Source organism: Saccopteryx bilineata, chromosome 3, assembly GCF_036850765.1.
Source record: "Saccopteryx bilineata isolate mSacBil1 chromosome 3, mSacBil1_pri_phased_curated, whole genome shotgun sequence".
In the NCBI taxonomy this organism is placed as follows: domain Eukaryota; kingdom Metazoa; phylum Chordata; class Mammalia; order Chiroptera; family Emballonuridae; genus Saccopteryx; species Saccopteryx bilineata.
Window position 1 is genome coordinate 110,216,401 of NC_089492.1, and position 25,139 is coordinate 110,241,539.

The following is a 25,139-nucleotide window of genomic DNA, read 5'->3' on the forward strand; positions in this document are numbered from 1 at the left end:
AATAAAATACCTTTGACCGAGACAGGACCAGAAAACGTATCTCGAACTTCAAGTCCCACTGTGCTTTGCGTAACCAACCAGGTATTGCGATTATCGCGCCTGCGCCTGCGCCTTGCGCAGCCGGTAATGCGTCCAGTAACTTGAGTTTGGCAAGCTGCAGTCCCAGCCGGCACCACTGCCACGGTCGCCGCGGAGGTGTAGGCGAAAAATGTGGGTTTTTGGTTACGGGTCCCTGATCTGGAAGGTGGACTTCCCCTATCAGGACAAGCTGGTCGGTTGCATCACAGGCTACAGCAGGCGCTTCTGGCAAGGCAGCACAGACCACCGCGGAGTCCCTGGCAAGGTGAGCTACTAGCCAGTCCTCCACACTTAACTGTCCCGGGAGCTCCCCACCTGCTGGCCCATCTGTGTGGGACCCACACCCCAATGCTTCCGAGGGCCAAGCATGTGGCTTAGGGATAATGCCGTTACTTCTGTGCTGCTTCTTCGGCCACCCGACTCCAACGCTTCCAAACCTAGGGTATTCCTTTCTAAGGCCGATTGAGAGCTGGTCGTTAGTTTCAGAGCAGGCAAGAAACATGGGCACAAAGCACACAGGCTGATATGCTGGCAAGGGGACCCCTGTCGTGGCAACCCCCGCCAAAAAAAAAAAAAGAGAGGGAGAGAGGGAAAACGGCGGGAAGATCAATCTTTGAGTCACCACGAAGTTAAAATTCTAAAATCAACTTGCAAATACAGCTTTTTGGCAATTAAATTTGTTGACATTTCACTTGAGAAGGCGATGGCGCAGTGGATAGAACATCGGACTGGGACGCAGAGGACCCAGGTTCAAAAGCCCAAGGTTGCCTGCTTGAGCGCCTGGTCGTTGGCTTGAGTGTGGGATCATAGATGTGAACCCATATGGTCGCTAGCCTGAGCCCAAAAGTCGCTGGCTTGAGCCCAAGGTTGCTGGCTTGAGCAAGGGGTCACTAGCTTTGCTGTAGCCCCTCTCTCCCCCCCACCCCAAGGCACATATGAGAAAGCAATCAATGAACAAGGTGCTGGAAGGAATTGATGTTTCTCATTTTATCTCCCTTCCTGTCTGTCTGTCCCACTCTGTTTCTGTCCAAAAAAAGAAAAAGAAAAACTTGATGTTTCTGCATTTTGGCAGACTTTCGTTGGTTTGAATTTAAACATGGATGTTATTTCTCGGGTTTCTTTATATCTTCCCAAAGATCTATTTTATGACACCTAAGATCATAGTTTCCAAAATTACCTCTGCTTATTAAGGAGCTTATTTTGCTCACTTTGGCCAAGTTCTAGTGAAATTAAGTGAGTTCCTGGTTTGTTACTTGAGTTACACAATATCCATTACCATATCCAGCAGCATTTTAATGCTTCTCAATGGTTCTTCCCTAAATTATAAATATGAAATTAAGTTCTCTGATTCATTTTTCAGTCAGTCATGCAGACATTCATTCAACAGATTTATTCAGAAAATTAGTAGCAGCTCACTGCTTCTGGAAATCAGCCTTGTACTGGCTGCAAAAACAACTAATCTGTAAGGAACAGTTAATGTGGGGTAACTAACAATTCAGATAACTTGAACAAGTACTTGTTTTACTTAACCTCCTAACTTTTGGAAGAATACAAAATTTCTTGTTTGTATTTCCTCTAACTCTGAAAGTAAATGAACTTGTTTATTGTTTTTTAAAAAGATTAATATAGGCCCAAAAGCACAATATCTACAATGCTAGTAATCAGATGTAGAAAGAGAATAGGGTTATTAATGCCAAAGAAATACCTGCAGTCATGGAAGGAGGAAGAGAGAAAGGCAAGGCCTGTGCTCATAAAAAGAGACATAGAATTAAAATCATAAAAAGAGCCTGAGTTAGAAGTAATTCTACCTCAACTAGAGTTGGTTCATTAAGAATATGGCTTCAGCCTGACCAGGCAGTGGCACAGTGGATACAGCATCAGACTGGGATGTGGAGGACCCAGGTTCGAGACCCCAAGATCATCAACTTAGCAAAGCTCACCAGCCTGGACCCAAGGTCGCTGGCTCAAGCAAGGGGTCACTCGGTCTGCTGTAGCCCCACGGTCAAGGCACATATGAGAAAGCAATCAATGAACAACTAAGGTGTCGCAATGAAAAACTAACGATTGACGCTTCTCTCTCTCCATTCCTGTCTGTCCCTATCTATCCCTCTCTCTGACTCTCTCTGTCTCTGTAAAAAAAAAAAAAATGCTTATTTGAAAAAAAAAAAGAATTTGGCTTCAGAAATTCAATTTTTTTAATTAAAAAAAAAAGTATTTGGCTTTAAAGTAGACAGATGGCTTAAAAAACGGGAGTGACTTAGAGCCAATGCATTTACAGGCAAACAGAAACATCACAGCCAAAGTATCTCCAAGAATGTTATAAAACAATATTTAAGACTAAAAACTAAGTTAAATGCAATGCCTTTGGAATTCTCAGATACAAATACTTAAATTAAAATTGCCATTCTGAAAAGAAAATCCTTAGCTCAGGCTCCAATTTTAATGACCAATTATGAAAGATTTACAAATAAGGTTATAATAGCATATTTTACTGCTCTAGTCTCTACTAAAATGTTGAGATATGTACACGGCAAGAAAAGACTGATGAGAAATTTTTGAGTCAATACAACATGGTTCTTTAAACAAAGGGAACTATAGAAGCCATTATCTCTCTTTTTGCTTAAATTTACTAAAAGACAAGACAGAAAATTTAGGAAGAAAAAACTGCAATAGATGTTTTAAACTGTAATAGTTTTACACCTACTTTTATTTAAATCTCTCATAGCAAATTAAAGGAAAGTCTAAATACTAAACGTTTTCTAAGTGTGCTGTTCTATTACAAAAAGACTGGAAAAACATAATTATTTACTTCATATTTTTCATTATGATGGATCACCAACCTTATATAAATATAAACTGTCTGCCTGACCTATGGTGACTCAGTGGATGGTTTTCAACCTGGAATGCTGATGCCACCAGTTTAAAACCCTGGGCTTGCCCAGTCAAGGCACATAAAAGCAGCAGCTACTACGAGTTGATGCTTCCCGCTACTATCCCCCTTTCTTTTTCTCTCCTCTCTCTCTCTCTCTCAAAAAAAAAATTATATATAGGCTGTCTGACAAGAAATACAAAAGCTTACAGAACTATCCAGCAAATTAGAAGATTGACATAAATGCTGTATTTGTTTTTTACAGCAACATATATGCTTCTAGTAAGTTAATCATCATTATGTATGAAATGTAATATTATTAAACATATGTTAAGACTTATTTCCTCATATTGCAATGTGATATTTATGGGGAAAATACCAAACCGACTTGCTTTGTTAAATTATGCTTTTTGGCTTCATTAAACTTTAATTTTTTATACTGTTTCCCAAGTATCTCATTTACATATGACAAATTGGCAATTTTCTCACCAAATTAAAGATTTAAATGTGAATTTTTTTCACGAGAATATAAATTTCAGTTTCAAAAAAAAGGAAACATTTTAACACGAGATAATCATGAACATTTACTAAATCCCTAACTTTTCCAGATCAGTAACATTACTCATTACCCAATGAAGGTGCTTATCATAACTCCTCAAATTCCATTCAGCTTTAAAGACCCCTTAAGTTTCAATCCCCCCAATAAAAGCATTTGAGTGCATTTAAAAATTTACATTGTTTCTCGGTAACATATATTTATACTTAGAAAATATTTTCAAGTAAATGTATCAGTATTACCAGCAGTCTATGTATGTTTCTTCCATAAGCTGATACATGGATCCACTAACTTTTCCCTTAAAATGACCCCCTAACTCTGTTTTCTGTTTCAACTGCCACCACCTAAGTCTAAGACTTTACTACCCTCCTCATCCTTTCAACAATTACTACTGAGCACTTCCATATAAGTAGGGGCACCTATGCAAACAACAATACTTGGTAAGTACCATAATGAAATGAATAAAAGGAACAATGAAGAGTTTAGGAAGAGCTGCAGTTGGAGTCATCTGGGGAGTCAGCCATGCCATTATGGAGACAGTGGCAGCAGGATATCTCCAGGATATAAAAGAAAGGGCATTCCACATTGGGCACCAGTACATCTAAAGATATGTCTGTAAAAGTTGTAAATGATCCAGTACAGCCTTTCGAGGGCTAAATAAATGCAAAAGTGGTAAGAAATGAGGTTTGTAGTTAAGTCATGCTAAGGAATTTTCATCTTATCCTATAGAATACAACCCTGAAAAATTCAAAGCACAGGAATTGTCCAACTTTGCAGTAGAGAGTCATTCTAGGCCCAAGTAGAGAACACGCTAAAAGGAAGCTAAAAGAGAAGCAGGCATTGAGATCCCAAAGGGAGCAACTGAAGGATGAAGAACCAGATGCAGAAAATAATCAGAAGACTGAGCTATCAACAATTGGTTACTTGCCTGACCAGGCAATGGCACAGTAGACAGAGCGTTGACCTGGAATGCTGAGGACTCAGGTTCAAAACCTTGAGGTCGCCAACTTGAGTGCAGGCTCACCAGCTTAAGCACGGGGTCGCTGGCTTGAGCATGGGATCATAGACATGACCCCAGATTGCTGGCTTAAGCCCAAAGGTCATTGGCTTGAAGCCCAAGGTCACTGGCTTGAGCAAGGAGTCACTGGCTCGGCTGGAGACCCCCTGGTCAAAGTACAGTGTGTCCGTAAAGTCATGATGCACTTTTGACCAGTCACAGGAAAGCAACAAAAGACAGAATCGTGAAATCTGCACCAAATAAAAGGAAAACTCTCCCAGTTTCATACCTATTCAGTGCAGTTCGATGTGGGCTCATGCACAGATTTTTTAGGGCTCCTTAGGTAGCTATCCCGTATAGCCTCTACAGACTCGTCACTGACTGATGGCCTACCAGAACGGGGTTTCTCCACCAAACTGCCGGTTTCCTTCAACTGCTTATCCCACCAAGTAATGTTATTCCTATATGGTGGCGCTTCATTATAAACACGCCGATATTCATGTTGCACTTTGGTCACGGATTCAAATTTAGCGAGCCACAGAACACACTGAACTTTCCTCTGTACCATCCACATCTCGACTGGCATGGCCGTGGGCTACTCCACTGTATACACGTGTTACGTCATCATCTGTGCATGCGCACATGCTGCCACATCATCTTACAGAAACTGGGAGGGGTTTCCTTTTATTTGGTGCAGATTTCACATTTCTATCGTCTTTTGTTGCTTTCCTGTGACCAGTCAAAAGTGCACCATGACTCTACAGACACACTGTACATTTAAGAAAGCAATCAATGAACAACTAAAGTGCTGCAACTATGAATTAATGTTTCTCGTCTCTTTCCTGTCTGTCCCCACCCAGTCTTTTTTTGTGTGTGTGACAGAGACAGAGAGGGACAGACAGACAGGAAGGGAGAAAGATGAGAAGCATCAATTCTTCACTGTGGCACATTAGTTGTTCATTGATTGCTTTCTCATATGTGCCTTGACCGGGAGGCTACAGGACATCAAGTGATCCTTTGCTCAAGCCAGTGACCTTGGGCTCAAGCTGGCGAGCCTTGCTCAAACCAGATGAGCCTGCGCTCAAGCTGACGACCTCAGGGTTTTGAACTTGTGTCCTCCACATCCCAGTCCAAAGCTCTATCCACTGTGCCACCGCCTGGTCAGGCTGCCCCCCGCCCCACTCTTTAAAAAAAATGAATTGGTGACCTGATTGAATGTAAGGGTAGACAAGGAAATGTGCAGTACAGAACTTGTCACCTGGACCACTAACATATCTTACTGAGAATCTACCTCCTTCCCACTTTGATTTGCATACTATGTACTTTCCCACAACTGATCTTACCAAAACACTTACGGTATTTCACCATGCCAGTTACCTGCTTATTCAAGTTCTACAGTAACTCTTTTACTTCCCATTTCTCCCAAATTTCAGCAAGCTCTTTCTATTGTCCCCTAATTCCAACTCGACTCTTTGCTTTTCAAAACTTTCTGTTCTATTTCTCCAGTTATTTTTCTGAATCATTTTCCCTACATGAGGGGACCTTTGCTAACATCAGACTTTTGGCCCAATAGACCCTCGCTCCTGAATTACAGTGGCCTTTTTGCCAGAATTTTGTTCCATTTTAATCGCTCAAGACTCAGAGTTATTATACTTGATAAATACCATACATCTCAACCCTAAAGTATTCTCTATTTCACACATTAACTTATTCCAAAATTACAATATAATCTTAGAAGAATCAAGGTTTTATCTCATCTACAACACAAAGAATTTTAATAAATAGCTAATTCACTTAGAAATTGAAAATATTATGCCAATACTTACATGACCCACACTAGTTTATGTATCCTCACTGTAACATTATCTTTAGAAAAGTCAAATCTAAATGTTTAACAACACAAGAATGTTTATACCTCGATGATTACCGAATATTACACAACTATTAAAATGTATGAGAAGACTACTAACAGGAAAATAAACAAAATCCAAAATCCCCTTTATTCCATGATGAACAGATTATCTATACAACTAGGCATAGACTAGAAGGAAAGAACAATCAGGACACAAATAGTGTGAAAGATTTAAGCCACGTGCCAGACAATGGCATCAGGTAAGTAAAATTGTGGTTTACAAATCAGCATTCTCACTAATGATGTTAACATGTCAGTAGATACATTACCTTTGGTACCAGGTAGGAATTATATTTTTTTAAACGCAAATTCTCAAACACCTCCAGATTTATGGAATCAGTGAGATTCCACTGAGCATGTGGCCTAGCATTGTGTGTTTATCAAGCCTTCTAAGTAATTTTGATCTTAAGTTTGAGAACCACATTCCTACAAAAAACACCTTTTGGAATGCCATCTTTTGCTCTCTAATATATTTTTTTTTTCCTAAAGAGAAAAATGACCAGAACTTTTATTTATAACCACTTCTTCCTTTTGCCTTCCATTTCAGATGAACTTAGTCACATTTTCTTTTAATATGTCCATTTTAAGTCAACATAATATACACCTAAAATATATAAGTTGAAGGGAATGGCTTAGAAAGGCCAAGATAATTTGGATAAAGTACATTCTCTTAATTCATTTTAAAAGTTATGAAACATAAGAGCTTTTTAAAAAATGTTTAGTATGAGGAAATGAGGTCAAAATATCCCATGTCAACAATAAACTGATAATGCTTGGCTAGTTGATGAATTTTAATTCAGGGGTGTAAATTATTTATTATTTATTTTTTTAAAACAGCCTGGAAGAGTTGTGACTCTTGTTGAAGATCCTGGGGTATGGTATAATTTTTTTGTATAATCTTCAATCAGATAATTTATTGAGATGTTTCTCAGTTTTAATAATATGTGAAAATGTATTAACAGTCATTACAATTTGAACTACATTAGATATAGAATTCCTCTTTCTATTGTTTCTTTTTATCTGTTGGTAAAAGTTGTAATGCAGAATACAAGGTAGATAACAAAAAAAAAAACCAAATGGCATGTAGTTTCATTTATTTTTTCTTAATAACTTTGTTCAATGAGAATGTTGTGGTCCTCTTTGACAGGAATGAAACCAGCCCAACTACCACTAAGAATCAAATAGAACCCCTTGTAGCTTTCCTCACAATTGCTAGGAGTCTTAATATTTTTAGCAAAAATCTCAGGCAGGAATTATTTTCTTTACTGTCTCAATTTATCAGTAGCACCACAGGTTATTTTGTTTTTCTTTCTTTTTTTTTTTTGCACCACAGGTTTTTTCACAGGTTTGGGGCACTAGACAACTTCTGTTTACTCCATAGTTCTCTATTTCTTAAAAATGTTCAGTCATGTTATTGACATATAGATTCAAAGTTTTATATTGCGAAGTTGAAGATTTAACTTTAGAAAGGTCTTTGATATACAAAAATCAGCAGCTAGCAACAGCCGATGAATAATGGTAAATTATGAACTGCTTTCATAATTTACATTAGGAAAAGCATCTATACAGATGGCTTTAAACTAGTAACTATAACTCTTAAAGTTAATAAATGGCACTTTATTTCTACAGAATGTTAATTTATTCAAGAAGATGCTTAGCAACCTAAAGTTTAATAAAGTTAATCAAGGTTGTCAAGAAACTAGAAAATCTGTATTACAAACTGTAAATCTTGCTTTATCACAGGTATCTTATTAATACTAAAAAAGTATTTGCAGCTAAAGTACATTATTTTTATTGACACTTTGTTCATGGGCTCTCTTGACAAAAAGATGTCATGATGTTTTCTGGATGCAGTAATTTATAAAAGATATTTGAAAGTTCAGGCAGTGAAGAGATGAACAAATAAAATGAAACTGCTATGGCCTTACGTAGTTATTAGTTGATTACAGAGCTTTTAAAACTATAGAACCCTGCCCTAGCCAGTTAGTTCTGTTGGTTAGAGCATTGTCCAGGTACAACAGGATTACAGGTTTGATCCCTAGTCAGGTCACATACGGGAATGAACCAATGAATGCATAAATAAGGAGAACAAATCAATGTTTCTCTCTTTCCCTTTCTCTATATCTCTCTCCCTCTCTCTGGAGAAATCAATTCAAAAAATCTTTTAAAGACCAAATTCTTTCGGGGGAGAAACCCCTTTCTGCAAAAAAGGGGAACACCTACTATGTAGAAAGATATGTGATACTCAACTCGCTGAAGGTGTATGAGATGTCCAAACCCTTCCAGCCAGTCCCCCAACACACATCCAGACAGCCTCTGGGTAGGCTCCCGGGCAGCCATAACACCCCATGCAGCAGCCTGGAAACTACTGCCCTTATAGGGCATCAGTGAAACGTTTATGAATTTAAAGCTTTAGAACTACATAGTTTTAAGGACCAAATGAAGAGCTGATATTTTTACATTTCAATCTCATTTGATAAAAGACATATTTTCAAAAATTTAACCAAAAATAAAATATCCTGGTGTGCAAGGAAATATTTTTTCAGATTGAAGAATTTAAAATTATTTCCTTTATTGTTTAGTATGTACCTCTCCAAGTAAACTGCACTGTTTTCTAAGAATATATATTTTCTTAGATCACAACATACTCTTTTACCTGTTTTAGCCTTGTAAATACTAAATTCTTTTCATATTCCAATAGGGTTGTGTATGGGGTGTTGCTTACAGACTGCCAGCAGGAAAGGAAGAAGAAGTAAAAGCGTACCTTGATTTCAGAGAGAAAGGCGGCTACAGGACCACAACAGTCATTTTTCATCCAAAAGATCCCACTACACAGCCGTTCAATGTGTTGCTATATATTGGATCATGTGATAATCCTAACTACCTTGGTCCTGCACCTCTGGAAGACATTGCTGAACAAATTTTCAATGCAGCTGGTCCAAGTGGAAGAAATATAGAATATCTTTTTGAACTTGCAAATTCTGTTAGGAATCTTGTGCCAGAAGATGCAGATGAGCACCTTTTCTCTTTGGAAAAATTAGTAAAAGAACGTTTAGAAGAAAAACAGAACCTTAGTTGCTTATAAAAACCTAATCATTTACTTTTCCAAAGAACTTTTAGTCTTCAAAAAATAGTTTCACTGCACAATGACAATATGATTTGGAAACGTATTTACTTGAAGATCTTATTTTTAATGTTGTAGTCAAGGAATCATCAAAATTTAGAGTTTCATTGCAAGTGTCCTGAAACACATATTCAAAATATTATGGTTTAGTTAAAGGAAAAATAATTCAAGTTTTAATAATATACTGATTTTCTAACTACATATATGATATTCAGCACTTGCTCGTGAGAAGTGAGTTCTTTAGAAAAATACAATGAAAGACTCAGTTCACAGCTTGATTTTTAATCAGAGTAAAAATTGTTTCATATCACAATACTATTGTGGAGTTGTACAGAATTAAACAAAAAGTCCAGTAAATATAATAACTTCAATATATTCCTATACAATAATTCTATGACCATGGTTTAAAATATGCAATCTTAAAATAACATGTAATTAGAAATATAGATAGATTTAAGCCTTGATTGTGAATCTCCTTATTCGGTTATTACCCTTAACCATTTAAGCCAAAAAAATTAGCATTTTTAATATAAAAACTTCCTTGGATTTATAATGTACTATATCTCTGCTTTTTGAATAAATTCATTTTACTACGTGGAAAAAAAATTCTTTTGGCTAAAGCGGGAAAAATTACTTAACACAAATCTGTTAACAATGTCTACCATTCACTTTGTATTAATCTTATACTGAAATTGTTTAAAAGATAGGTTTTCTGATATTACATATTAACAACCATATAGAAAGTTTGGAGTTTGAAATGGCTTTCAGAATTGTGTATATATACTTAAAACTTTTTTTTTGGCAAGAGACAGGAAAGGAAAAATGAGTAGCATCAATTACTGGTATTTGCTGCAGCATCTTAGTTGTTCATTGATTGCTTTCTCACATGTGCCTTGATGGGGGTAGGGGGGTGCTCCAGATGAGCCAGTGACCCCATGCTCAAACCAGAGACCTTGGCCTTCAAGCCAATGACCATGGGGTCAAGTCTATGATCCCAGGCTCATGCCAGCAACCCTGCAATCAAGCTAGTGAGTCCACGCTGAAGCCAGGAATCTCGGGGTTTCAAACCTGGGTCCTCATCCCAGGCCAACGCTTTATCCACTGCGCCGACCTATTTTTAAGACATAGCATAACCTGATCATTTGCTACACAGCTTTTTTCCCTGTTTCTTATCACCTAAACAAAGGTATCTGCTGAATAGTGTTGCTGATTGCCACTCAAGTAGGAAATAATCCATTTTCAATAATTCATGCAGAATTATCCTTGATTCAAACCGGTCAGATTATTTCTGGTTATAAGTGATTTCTTTCTCAATAGGATATTCTCTATAAAAATCTTTCAATAGGAAAAGAATTTCAGTAACACATTAAATCTAATATGAAATTTCATAAAAATTCTTTAAACCGAGGCATAATAATACAGAATAAAAATAAAGTCCTACAGCCTGACCTGTGGTGGCGCAGTGGGTAAAGCGTCGACCTGGAACTGCTGAGGTCGCCGGTTCAAAACCCTGGGCTTGCCTGGTCAAGGCACATATGGGAGTTGATGCTTCCAGCTCCTCCCCCCTTCTGTCTCTCTCTCTCCCTCTCTCTCTCCTCTCTAAAAAAAAAAATGAATAAATAAAAAATAAAAATTTTAAAAAAAAAGATTTAAAAAAATAAAAAAATAAAGTCCTACATAATAGGAACAGTAGTTCTTTCCATGTTCTTCTATTTATTAACACTTGTTAATTTACTTAGCTATATAGCTTTCTAAATATTTTGCCAACTTTTTAATAATTTACTTAGAAATTAAATTTAATGGGGTGACGTCGGTCCACAGGGTCACATAGGTTTCAGGTATACATCTCCAAAGCATGTGAACTAGTCATTGCATGACGTGTCCATCATCCAAAGTCAAAACACTTTTCATCACCATATATTTGGCCCCCTTTACTCCCTCCCACCCCTCCCTCTGGTAACTATTTCACTTTAATCTATGTCCATGAGTCTCAGTTTTATATCCCACTTATGTGTGAAATCATCTAGTTCTGATTTACTTATTTCATTTGCATAATATTCTCAAGGTCCATCCATGTTGTTACCAATGGCAATACTTCATCATTTGTTCTGGCTGAATACTATTCCATTGTACATATCTTCTTTATCCAATCCTCTGTCAAGGGACACTTTGGTTTCCCTATCTTGGTCACTGTGAATAATACAACAGCAGTGTACATGGGGATGCACGTGTCTCTGCGTACAAGTGTTTTTGAGATTTCTGAGTAGATATCCAGTAGAGGGATTGCTGGGTCATATGATAACTCTATTTTTTGAGGAACCGCCATACTGTCTTCCATAGTGACTACATAAGTTTACATTCCCAAAGCAGTGAATGAGGATTCCTTTTTCTCCACATCTCCAACATTTGTTATTACCTCTCGTTGATAACAGCCAGTCTAACAGATGTGAGGTGGTATCACATTGTAGTTTTGATTTGCATTTCACTAATAGTGAAAATAAGCTTGTTGTCTGTGCGTCTTCATGAGAGATCTGTTCAGGTCCTCTCCTCATTTTTTTTTCTTTTTTTTTTTAATTTTATTTATTCATTTTTAGAGAGGAGAGAGAGGGAGAGAGAGAAACAGAGAGAGAGAAGGGGGGAGGAGCTGTAAGCATCAACTCCCATATGTGCCCTGACCAGGCAAGCCCAGGGTTTCGAACTGGCGATCTCAACATTTCCAGGTCGACGCTTTATCCACTGCGCCACTACAGGTCAGGCCCTCTCCTCATTTTTTAATTGGATTGTTTGTTTGTTGTTGAGCTTTGTGAGTTCTTTATGTTTTGGATATTAACCCCTTATCAGAGTTGTTGTCTGAGAATATCATTTCCCATTTGGTTGGCTTCTTGTTTTGTTGTCAATTTCTTTTGCTGTGCAGAAGCTTTTTAGTTTGATATAGTGTCATTCATTTATACATTTTTTGCCTTTATTTCTTGCCTTTGGAGTCAAATTCATAAGACGTTCTCCATGGCCCAGGCCCATAAGTTTAGTCATATACATTTTCTTCTACATAATTTTTTGTTTCAGATCTCATATTTAGGACTTTGATCCACTTTAATTTTTGTACATGGGGACAAGCTGCAGTCAAATTTCATTCTTTTGCATGTGGCTTTCCAATTTTCCCAGCATCATTTATTAAAGAGGCTTTCTCTTCTCCATTGTATGTTTTTGTCTACTTTGTCAAAGATTACTTGGCCATATATATGTGGGTCTTATTTCTGGGCTCTCTATTCTGTTCCATTGGTCTGTATGTCTGTTTTTTCTGTCAATACCATTCTGATTTTGGATTGCCTTTGTTCTTCTTTTTTTTTTTTTTTTTTTTTTTGCATTTTTCTGAAGCTGGAAACAGGGAGAGACAGTCAGACAGACTCCCGCATGCGCCCGACCGGGATCCACCCGGCACGCCCACCAGGGGGCGACGCTCTGCCCACCAGGGGGCGATGCTCTGCCCATCCTGGGTGTCGCCATGTTGCGACCAGAGCCACTCTAGTGCCTGGGGCAGAGGCCACAGAGCCATCCCCAGCGCCCGGGCCATCTTTGCTCCAATGGAGCCTTGGCTGCGGGAGGGGAAGAGAGAGACAGAGAGGAAGGCGCAGCGGAGGGGTGGAGAAGCAAATGGGCGCTTCTCCTATGTGCCCTGGCCGGGAATCGAACCCGGGTCCTCCGCACGCTAGGCCGACGCTCTACCGCTGAGCCAACCGGCCAGGGCGCCTTTGTTCTTCTTTTCTTAATTCTTTATGATGTAATGTTATGTTGTTTACTTGGGATCTCCCCCGCTTCTTGAGATAGAACCGTAATAAAATAAACTTCCTCTTAATACTGCTTTCACTGTGTCCCAGAAGTTTTGATATGTTGTGTTGTCATTTTCATTTGGCTCTATGTATCTTCTGATCTCTGCTTTTAATTCTTCTTTGAATTAGTCATTTTGGAGAAGTATGTTTAAATTCCACATTTTTAGGGACTTTTCTTCCTTTAAGATCCCAAACTATGATTGTTTTTGTCTGTTTCTCCTTTTAGTTGTATCACTAGTTGTTTTCCATATTTTGGTGTTCCCTGATTCAGTACAAATATATTAAAAAGTGTTATGTCTTCTTGATATAGTGTCCCCTTTATCATTATGAAATGTCAATCTTTGTCTCGTTACCTTTGTTGTCTTCAAAGCAGCATTATCAGATATAAATATGGCTACACCTGCTTTTCTTTGGATATTTTTTGCTTGGAGTATCATTTTCTACCCTTTTGCTTTGAGTGTACTTTTATCATAGCAGCTTACATGCATCTCCTGAAGGCAGTATATAAGTGGGTTTTGTTTTCTGAACCCACCAGCTACACTGTGCTTTTTTATTGGTGAGTTCAGTCCATTTACATTTAGGGTAATTATTGATGCATGACGATTTCTTATAGCTATTTTATCTTTTGTTTTCTGATATTTTTCTCTCCTTTCATTCTTTTCTTTTGTGTTTCTGTCAGTAGTTTTTGTTTGATGGTATTCCATACTTCCTTCCTCTCTTTCCTCTATTTTTTAGGCTATGTACAGTGGTCCCTCGTCCATCGCGGGGTTTAGGTTCCAGAACCCCCTCACAATTGGTAAAAATCTGTGACATAGCCACCTTATATATGTTCTAAGGCTTTATAAACCTTCCCCACACTCTTATAAACAGTTCCTATGCTTATTTTACCACAAAAATAATTTAAATAATATATAAAAATACCTATATGCCGCAAAATCCCACGATATAGCGAAAACTCCATGATACAAAATTAGATACATAGTTTGTAAATCCGCGATACAGTGAGACCACAAAAAGTGAACTATGATATGGCAACGGACAACTGTATTTCAGTTTTAGTGTTTTTTGTGGGTGTTTACCATTAGGCTGGTTTTATGATGTTTTATTCTTCGTATCAGATAGGAAGACCCCTTACCCTTAAGTACTTCCTACAGTTGGGGTTTTCCAGTGGTAAATTTCTGCAACTTCTCTATATCTGGAAAAGTTTTTATTTCTCCTTCATATTTAAAGAATAACTTTGATAGATATATTAATATTATTCTTGGCTGGTAACTCCTCTTTCAGTACTTTGCATGTTTGGGTCCACTCTCTTCTGGCTTGTAGTTTCTGCTGAGAAGTCTGATGATAAGGAACTTGATGGGCTTTCCTTTATGTGTTAATTTCTTCTTTTCCCTGGCTGCCCTGAGGATTGTTTGTCATTAATTTTTGACAGTTTTAATACAATGTGCCTTGGAGAATGCCTCTTTGGGTGGACGTATCTAGCTGATCTGTCTGCTTCTTGGACTTGAAGATCTCTTTCCATAGGTTTGCGAAGTTCTCATCAATTATTTGTTTGAATAGGCTCTCCGTTCCCTTCTCCCTCTCTTCTTCTTCTGGTATACCTATTCTTCTTAAATTGCTTTTTCTGAGGGAGTCAGACAATTCTTGTAGAGCTCTATCATTTTTTTAAATTCTTGAATCTCTCTTCTTCCCTCTGTATCATTTCTAGTTGCCCATCTTTGATATCACTGATTCTATCCTCTCTCCAGCCTCTTCTATTAGCTAAACTTGACAGCTCAGTTTTCAATTCACATATTGAATTCTTCATCTTGGTTTTTAAATTTTAATCTCCTTGGTGAGGTACTAATTTTGCTCTCTGAGCTCCATAAATTGCTTATTAGTGTCTTCTCACATCTTGTTGAGTATTTTTTTTTTTGTATTTTTCCAAAGTGAGAAGCAGAGGAGGCAGAAAGACTTCCCCATGCACCCAACCGGGATCCACCCGGCATGCCCACCAGGGGGCAATGCTCGGCCCATCTGGGGCATTACTCCACTGCAACTGGAGCCATTCTAGTGCCTGAGGCAGAGGCCATGGAACCATCCTCAGCACCTGGGCCAACTTTGCTCCAATGGAGCCTTGGCTGCAGAAGGGGAAGAGAGAGAAAGAGAGAAAGGAGACAGGGAATGGTGGAGAAGCAGATGGGCACTTCTCCTGTGTGCCCTGGCCAGGAATTGAACCTAGGACTTTCACATGCCAGGCCGATGCTCTACCGCTGAGTCAACCAGCCAGGGCTTCTTGTTGAGTATTTTTAGAACTTCCATTTCGAATCCTCTGTCATTTAACTCCAAAGTTTCCACGTGATTAGGACTGCTTTCTGGAAATTTTCCATTTTCTTTCTAAACTGAGTCTCTTTCTTGGTTGTTCATTGTGTTTGTTAGTCTCAGCCTACATGGCATTTGAGAGTAGTATTGCACTGGCAAGAGATTTTCTATTATTTTCCAGTAAGTGGCACTGGATTACAAGTTTTAGCTCTGTAAAATCCCAAGGCTGATCTCCATTGAGATGCTGCTGCCCTAATGATGGGACAGGACATGCTGCGATGGCTTGATGGCTTTCTTTGTTCTTCCTCCTGGCAATGGTGAGCTCAGGCTACCTTGTGGTCCTCCCTGTATCCCAACAGAGCAGGGACCAGACAGTACCCCTAGTGTTCAGAGGAAAGAGTCGTTCTGGAGTTAGTTCTAGGGTATGCCACTGATACTCTCTGCACCTCGACATTAAGGGTGAAGAGAGGCAGTATCTGGGAGAGTGGGGGGCCATAGCAGCTTCCATTTCTCTTTCTCTGTCGAAAGTGTGGGCTACAGGCAGACCACAGAAGCACCAGTAATATCCTAGAGTTTTGTCTTCTGCCTTGTCCTCACACTCAGCCGCTGCTCTAGTTTTGCACTTCTGAAAATATCCCCTCCCCCCTTCTCTCTCCACTCCTCCCAGCAGGAAGAAACCCAAACACACCAGGTTTCTCCCCTCTCTGGAGCCTCACCATGAGTGCTGGGAAGCAGTCACATCCTTAGCTTTCACCCCTCCTCTCATCACTCCCTGCCCACCTTTAGTTGTTTCAATGTGTGGTCCTTTCAGGTGTCCCTGTGCACCCAGCTGGGGTTCCTTTGCTAAGTTACAGTTGTTCAAATTGTTGAAATTTCCAGGGAAATGATCAGTGGGATTCCTCATTCCTCCATTCCTCTGACATCATCCCCAACATTTTCAATATTAGTTTTCCAGAAGGCATTTCACGTGTCCTGTAAAACAAGAAAGGTACTAACCTTCATTAATGAACCTCTCATAAGGATGTGCCAAGCACTTTATATATGGAAGCATTTTCTCCAGAATGCCTCTAAGGTTGTTTCCATAGTAAACAGTTACCTAACTAATAAGTAGCAGAAATTCAGGTTTCTCTAACTCTTAAGCATAAGAATATTCTACAATATATTTTAAAAACCACCTGAACTTAGGCCCTGGCCGGTTGGCTCAGCGGTAGTGTCGGCCTGGCGTGCGGGGGACCCGGGTTCGATTCCCGGCCAGGGCACATAGGAGAAGCGCCCATTTGCTTCTCCACCCCCTCCCCTTCTTCCTCTCTGTCTCTCTCTTCCCCTCCCGCAGCCGAGGCTCCATTGGAGCAAAGATGGCCCGGGCACTGGGGATGGCTCCTTGGCCTCTGCCCCAGGCGCTAGAGTGGCTCTGGTCACGGCACAGCGACGCCCCGGAGGGGCAGAGCATAGCCCCCTGGTGGGCAGAGCGTCGCCCCTGGTGGGCGTGCCGGGTGGATCCCGGTCGGGCGCATGCGGGAGTCTGTCTGACTGTCTCTCCCTGTTTCTAGCTTCAGAAAAATGAAAAAGAAAAGAAAAAAAAAGGTTTAAAAAAAAAAAAAAGAAATTCTTCTACCATATAACTGTTAACAAATTATCAAGAGGGAGAGATTACTTTGTGATCCTCATTTATGTCCTTCTAGCTCCCTTTCAGTTAGAAGTTAGAGAAGAAAATACATGAACATTCATGTGATATACCATCAACATTTATAGGGAGGGCCTGTTCCAAAAGGCTCAGAAACAGAAATATTAATTTTCACTGAGATAGGGCAAAACATGACTAAAATAGAGAAGTTAAATGGTACTGAATTAGGCTCCAAACCAGCACGAATCATAACAAAGGTACCAAGTTATCTAGAGCTTACTTTTATTAGCAAACTGTAAGTCTCCCCTTACCACTCTTAAAACTACCTTTCAAAACATTTTCTCTCATTCTGACTTAATAATCACACAGAACTCGGGCTCTCATTTCTCAGAATACAAACAGGCACTACATATTAGGAATTCAAGTATGAGTATAAAACCTACATTGAGAAAAGACACTGGTAATATAAATCTCTAATGGAGCAGATTTTTTAAAATAGGTCTTTCTACTCCTAGTCCAAGCCACTATATTTCCTTTTCCCACTTCCAAACAACACATTCACTCTTCAATCTACCAAGAACTGTAAATAAGCACCATTTTATAAATACTATCTCCATACATAAAAACTTTATCATTTAGGTATCATATGATCTCACATATATGTGGAATCTAACGAACAACGTGAACTGAGGAACGGAATAGAGGCAGAGATGGGGTCACAGGGAGCAGAGGGACAGCTGTCAGAGGGAAGGGGGGTGAGGGGATGGGGTTAGAGAAGGTGAAGGGATTGGTGAAACTATACATACATAACACAGAGATACAGATAACAGGACAGCAAATCCTAGAGGGAAGGGGGGAGGGAGGCAGGAGGAGGGGAGCAAAGAGGGAATAAAAAGGGACACAGGGGTGGGAGGTGAGGGAGTTATATTCAGTGTGACACTTGAATCCATGTAAACACAATAAATTAAAAATTAATAAAATTTTTTTTAAAACTGGCCCTGGCCGGTTGGCTCAGCGGTAGAGCATCGGCCTGGCATGCGGGGGACCCGGGTTCGATTCCCGGCCAGGGCACATAGGAGAAGCGCCCATTTGCTTCTCCACCCCCAACCCCTCCTTCCTCTCTGTCTCTCTCTTCCCCTCCCGCAGCCGAGGCTCCATTGGAGCAAAGATGGCCCGGGCGCTGGGGATGGCTCCTTGGCCTCTGCCCCAGGCGCTAGAGTGGCAGAGCGATGCCCCAGAGGGGCAGAGCATCGCCCCCTGGTGGGCAGAGCATCGCCCCTGGTGGGCGTGCCGGGTGGATCCCGGTTGGGCGCATGCGGGAGTCTGTCTGACTGTCTCTCCTCGTTTCCAGCTTCAGAAAAATTAAAAAAAAAAAAAAAAAAAAAAAATTTTTGCCCTGGCCGGTTGGCTCAGCGGTAGAGCGTCAGCCTAGCGTGCGGAGGACCCGGGTTCGATTCCCGGCCAGGGCACACAGGAGAAGCGCCCATTTGCTTCTCCACCCCTCCGCCGCGCTTTCCTCTCTGTCTCTCTCTTCCCCTCCCGCAGCCAAGGCTCCATTGGAGCAAAGATGGCCCGGGCGCTGGGGATGGCTCTGTGGCCTCTGCCTCAGGCGCTAGAGTGGCAACATGGCGACGCCCAGGATGGGCAGAGCATCGCCCCCTGGTGGGCAGAGCGTCGCCCCTGGTGGGCGTGCCGGGTGGATCCCGGTCGGGCGCATGTGGGAGTCTGTCTGACTGTCTCTCCCTGTTTCCAGCTTCAGAAAAATAAAAAAAAAGAAAAAAAAGAAAAAAAAAATTTTTTTTTAAACTTTATCATTTAGGGAAAGAGAGGTTGTGATATTAACTCTGAATATTTGAAATATGAATGTCCAGCCCTGGCCAGTTTGCTCAGTGGTAGAACGTTGGCCCAGATGTTGGATGTCCCAGGTTCAATTCCTGGTCAGGACACACAGGAGAAGCAACCATCTGCTTCTCCACCCCTCTGCTCTCCCTCCCTCCCTCCTTCTCTCTTCCTCACCAGCAGCCATGACTAGATTGGTTTGAGCACATCAGCCTCGGTCACTGAGGATGGCTCCATGGCCTCTGCCTCAGGCACTAAAAATAGCTGAGTTGCAAGCATGGTCTCAGATGGGCAGAGCATCGGGCCCCAGAGAGGGGTTGCTGGGTGGATCCTGATCAGGGCACATATGGGAATCTGTCCATCTCCCTTCCTCTCACTTGGAAAAAGAAGAAGAAAGAAAAAAAAGTAACATCAATGTGACCCATTTCTTGCAAACTGATTTTAAAAGTTATAGAAAAAATGCATATTTCTCATTTTCTACTTAAAGTACTTGAATTGTATATTATTTTACATCTTGATAGTATGATTTAATTATAACATATGTAAAGCATTATACAGTACCTGATATAATAGTATTTTCTAATAACACTTTATATTGTATATTCAGAGTTCCATGGGTTCAGTATCTCTTTGAGATTCATAATTATTACAATGCCTATAGTTTAAGAACTATGTTTGGTCTGTTAGATATTTTTCAAACATGTTATAGTCAACATGTTGTACCATTATATTAGATTTGTCTTTTCCATAAAGACATACCATTTTTATTTATTTTTTAAAGATTTTATTTATTGATAAATAAAAGATTTTATTTATTTTAGAGAGGGGGGTAAGAGCAAGAAACATCAACTTGGCAGTAGTTACTTCTCATATGTGGGGTTTTTTTTGTTTGTTTGTTTGTTTTTTCTGAAGTTGGAAACGGAGAGAGTCAGACTCCCACATGCACCCGACAGGGATCCACCCAGCATGCCCACCAGGGGGCGATGCTCTGTCCATCTGGGGTGTTGCTCTGTTGCAACCAGAGCCATTCTAGCGCCTGAGGCAGAGGCCACAGAGCCATCCTCAGCACCCGGGCCAACTTTGCTCCAATGGAGCCTTGGCTGCGGGAGGGGAAGAGAGAGACAGAGAGGAAGGAGAGGGGGAGGGGTGGAGAAGCAGATGGGCACTTCTCCTGTGTGCCCTGGCCGGGAATCGAACCCAGGACTCCTGCACACCAGGCCGACGCTCTACCACTGAGCCACTCATATGTGCTTTAACCAGGCAAGCCCAGGGTTTCAAACCAGTGACCTCAGCATCCCAAGTCAATGCTCTATCCACTGCACCACCACAGGTCAAGCAACTTATCATTTTTAAATTATAACTTTGGAGCAATTGTAAATATCAATATAAGCATCATACTCCTATTATTTACCATCCCTGAGTCTTTCAAAGTTATATGAAAAATGTGCTTACAGGCCCTGGCCGGCCGGCTCAGTGGTGGAGGGTTGGCCTGGCGTGCGGGGGTCCCGGGTTCAATTCCGGCCAGGGCACACAGGAGAGGCGCCCATCTGCTTCTCTGCCCCTCCCCCTCTCCTTCCTCTCTGTCTCTCTCTTCCCCTCCCGCAGCCGAGGTTCCATTGGAGCAAAGATGGCCCGGGCGCTGGGGATGGCTCTGTGACCTCTGCCTCAGGCGCTGGAGTGGCTCTGGATGCAGCAGGGCGACGCCCCAGAGGGGCAGAGCGTCGCCCCCTGGTGGGCGTGCCGGGTGGATCCCGGTCGGGCCCATGCGGGAGTTTGTCTGACTGCCTCCCATTAATTAAAATTTTGTAAAAAAAAAAAAAATGTGCTTACAGTTCCCTCTTATCATATCATGTTAAAATCTACATATGAAATATTCCCACTATGCCTATCATTTTGCAGCAAAAATACTGTGACTATATTTTTTATGAATTTATTCAACTTTTAACTATATTTTAATGCATTTTTAAAGTCTTAAAATAAATTCACCTTAAGCATACATTAAAAACTCAAAAATAAGCCTACCAGGTGGTGGCACAATGGATAGAGCAATGGTCTGGGACATTGAGGACCCAGGTTCAAAATTCTGATGTCACTAGCTTGAGCGCAAGCTCATCTGTCTTGAGCACTGGGTCACCAGCTAGAGACTAACTTTATGTGCAGCATAGGGTAGCTTTGCCAAATAAAGGAGAATTTTTCAAGAAACCATGAATTAGAAAGTTAAGAAAATTAAAATTGTACGTGCTCTACCATATTTATTTAAGAAATAGTCAACACTATTAAATAAAGTAATATTGACTATTTTTTCAAAATAACCATTTCTAGGCTATGTTGGGATTAATATAGATTCAGGACAATCTTCTATATATTTACATCCAAAATCCTCTACAATGATTACCAATGTGCATAAAAACGACATCGCACAGTAAGATTAAGTGCCTTATAAATCATCAAAGATACAATGCAAACAGGAACACTCATACTATAGGCAAAGTAGGTATTCACTACACTCAGAAACTTTGGAGTGCCAGAAAGGTTCCTTGCTTGCCCTAAACATCTTCCCATTCAGTGTGCTAATGCCGAAAAATTTATCATTACTATTCAAGTCTTTAACAGTTTAAACCAATGGTTCTCAACCAAGGGCTATTCTGCCTGCCAAGGAACATTTGGAAATTTATGCAGACATTTTTTTGTTGTCACAACTGGGGGAGTGTGAGGGGGACAGGGTTTGCTACTAGCATCCGGAGGACACAATCCAAGGATACTACCAAGCATCACTCAAAGCACAAGATAGCCCCTCACAACAAAGAACCAACTGGCCCAAAATGTCAATAGTCCCAAGGATGAGAAACTATGGTCTATAAAAGGGGTCCCCAAACTACGGCCCGCGGGCCACATTCGGCCCCCTGAGGCCATTTATCTGGCCCCAGCCGCACTTCTGGAAGGGGCACCTCTTTCATAGGTGGTCAGTGGAAGAGCATAGTTCCCATTGAAATACTGGTCAGTTTGTTGATTTAAATTTACTTGTTTGTTATTTTAAATATTGTATTTCTTCCTGTTTTGTTTTTTTTACTTTAAAATAAGATATGTGCAGTGTGCATAAGGATTTGTTCATAGTTTTTTTTATAGTCCGGCCCTCCAACGGTCTGAGGGACAGTGAACTGGCCCCCTGTGTAAAAAGTTTGGGGACCCCTGGTCTATAATCTACCAAAGTACAGAAGCACATTGTTTTTTGTTTTGTTTTGTGGGGGGGGGGGTTGTCATGTTTTGTTTTTAAGATTTTATTTATTGATTTTATTTTTTTATTTTTTTCTTTATTTTTTTTTCTTTATTTATTGATTTTAAAGCAAGGAGAGAGAGAGAGAAAGGCAGGGGGAATGGGAAGCATCAGCTCATAGTAGTTGTTTCTCTTGAGCCTTGGCCAGGCAACCCTGGGGTTTCAAACTGGCAACCACAGCATTCCAGGTCAACACTCTGTCCACTGCAACACCAAAGGTCAGGCCAGAAGCACCCTGTTTTTAATGCATACCTTAGGAAATCCTCCACTTCAATCCAATCCAGTCAAGCCTTTTCCCCCCTCTATTCTTCCTCCATGCTGCCAAATTCAATGGTCACTTACTTACCCACATTTATACAACTCCTCAGCATTTATTTGACTCCCCCATCTTTCCCCTAGATGTTCTCCACCAGACCATGGCTTTAATTGTATCTACACGCTAAATTTGTAACTCTAGCTCTAATCTCCTCACTGGGCTTCAGGCTTATTTAACCAATTTATTAGCTCCACCTGGATGTCTAACTGATATATAAAACTTAACATGTCCAAAACTGAGCTCTTGATTCATAAATTATTATAACTGTATTATAATCAAAACACATCAAGTAAAACGTTAACTGGGAAATCCAGGTTTAATGCTTTTATATGTTTGAAATTATTCCAAAATAAAAAATAAACAAAACACATGGTTCCTATCAGACTACATGCTATTCTTCCCTTTCAGTAAACTGCACACTAATTCCTCATCAAAAATATCTAGGCATCATCAATTCCTCTCCATAAAAACATGCCACATCTCAACCACCAAGTTCAACATACCCTACCAAAAAATATATTCCAAAGCAGTCCGCTTCTCTCCATCTCTACTGCTGCCAGCTTCCTATCTGGTATCTCTACTGTCAAACTTGCCTCCTGTAGTAGTTTCCTAGGACCGCCATAACAAATTACCACAAACCAGATAGCTTAAAACAATAGAAATTGTTTCACAGTTCTATGGATTAAAAGTCTGAAATCAAGGTGTCAGCAGGGCTCTCTCTAAATCTTGTAGGAGTGGGTCCTTCCTTACCTCTTCCTAACTTCTGATGGTTGTGTTCCTTGGCTTGTAGACGCGTCACCCCAATCTCTCCCTCCAACTTCAGGAAGCATTCACTCCATATGTCTGTTTCTGTGTCCAAATTTCCCTCTTCTTATAAACATACTAGTCACTGGATTAGGGCCCACCCTAATTCAATGACCTCATCTTTACTTGATTACATCTGCAAAGGCCCTATTTTAAGTTCACCTCACTGGTTCTGGGGGTTAGGACTTTAGCATATTTTGGGGCAACACAATCATCTCACAGCATGCCCTATAATTAATTTTCCACACAGAAGTCATAAAAGATCTCGATAGTACATCAGGCCGCATCATTCTTCTCTCCATAGGTCTGTGTCCAGCTGGCCTCTTTTCTTCCTGCCTCTCAAACTTCCTGTCCTACTGCTTTCCTATTATATTCCAGCCACACTGGCCACCTTTCTGTCCCTCCAACACACCAAGCTCATCCCTGACTCAGAGCCTCTGCCTGGAAATTTGTGTGGCTTCCTCCTCACCATTTCAAATCACAGCTCAAGCGTCACCTCACAAAAGTCCATTCTGACCATCTATCTAAACAGTGCATCCCAGAGTTATTTTCTTTCACAAAACCCTAGTTTCTAAGCAGTATATACCATTATCAGAAATTCTTATTTGTTATTTAAGTATTCCCCTTACCTGAACATAAGCTCTACTGAGGTAGATTCCATTACTATAGTACCAAAGACTAAACCAAAGCCATACAAATATTTTTCATTTTCACTTAGTCAAATACAGCAGTACCCACTTAACTGTGGGGCACTCTTCCCAAAACCCCAGTGGATTTCTTGAAACAATGGACAGTAATGAACCCTATATATACTGTTTTCTCTATATATACATACCTGCGGGTAAAGTTTAATTTGTAAATCAGGCACACTAAGAAATTAACAATTAATAACAAAATAGGACAACTGTAGCAACATACTGTAATAAAAGTTTATGTCAATATGATTTCTCAAAATATTGTACTTTGGAAAAAAAAAAAACCTTAATGCAGTGGTCCCCAACCCTCGGGCCGCGGACCGGTACAGGTCGGTGGGCCATTTGGTACCGGTCCGCAGAGAAAGAATAAATAACTTACATTATTTCCGATTTATTTACATTTAAATCTGAATGATGTTTTATTTTTAAAAAATGAACAGATTCCCTCTGTTACATCTGTCTAAGACAGGGGTCCCCAAATTTTTTATACAGGGGGCCAGTTCACTGTCCCTCAGACTGTTGGAGGGCCGGACTATAAAGAAAACTATGAACAAATCCCTATGCACACAGCACATATCTTATTTTAAAGTAAAAAAACAAAATGGGAACAAATACAATATTTAAAATAAAGAACAAGTAAATTTAAATCAACAAACTGACCAGTATTTCAATGGGAACTATGGGCCTGCTTTTGGCTAATGAGATGGTCAATGTGCTCCTCTCACTGACCACCAATGAAAGAGGTGCCCCTTCCAAAAGTGTGGCGGGGGCTGGATAAATGGCCTTAGGGGGCCGCATGCGGCCCGCGGGCCGTAGTTTGGGGACCCCTGGTCTAAGACTATTTATTCTTGACGCTTGTCTCGGTCACGTGATACATTTATCCGTCCCACCCTAAAGGCCGGTCCATGAAAATATTTTCTGAC

At 40.4% G+C, this 25,139-nt stretch overlaps 2 protein-coding genes across 6 annotated transcripts in view; one reads left to right on the forward strand and one right to left on the reverse strand.

The window, feature by feature from the left end:
- Positions 1-25,139, reverse strand: part of ASB3 (ankyrin repeat and SOCS box containing 3) — a 112,186-nt gene that overhangs the window by 84,103 nt on the left and 2,944 nt on the right. For 2 of the 4 annotated variants that reach the window (XM_066267123.1, XM_066267124.1), the window contains exon 2: positions 16,445-16,636. The exons of 1 other annotated variant lie outside the window; for it this stretch is intronic. The gene's annotated coding sequence lies outside the window, so the exon portion shown is untranslated. Of the gene's footprint in view, positions 1-10; positions 152-16,444; positions 16,637-25,139 lie in introns of those variants that run through there. One more of the 4 variants, XM_066267129.1, reaches the window with a different exon arrangement.
- Positions 101-16,448, forward strand: CHAC2 (ChaC glutathione specific gamma-glutamylcyclotransferase 2). 2 transcript variants are annotated; one of them, XR_010730288.1, is made up of 4 exons: positions 101-343; positions 7,250-7,285; positions 9,114-12,075; positions 12,292-16,448. XR_010730288.1 is itself a non-coding variant. In XM_066267132.1 (3 exons), the coding sequence occupies exons 1-3, from the start codon at positions 209-211 to the stop codon at positions 9,495-9,497; spliced, it is 555 nt and encodes a 184-aa protein (XP_066123229.1). In that variant the 5' UTR covers positions 101-208; the 3' UTR covers positions 9,498-16,448. The 2 variants fall into 2 exon arrangements, 1 of the variants encoding a protein (XP_066123229.1); XM_066267132.1 differs by having other exon boundaries at positions 9,114-16,448.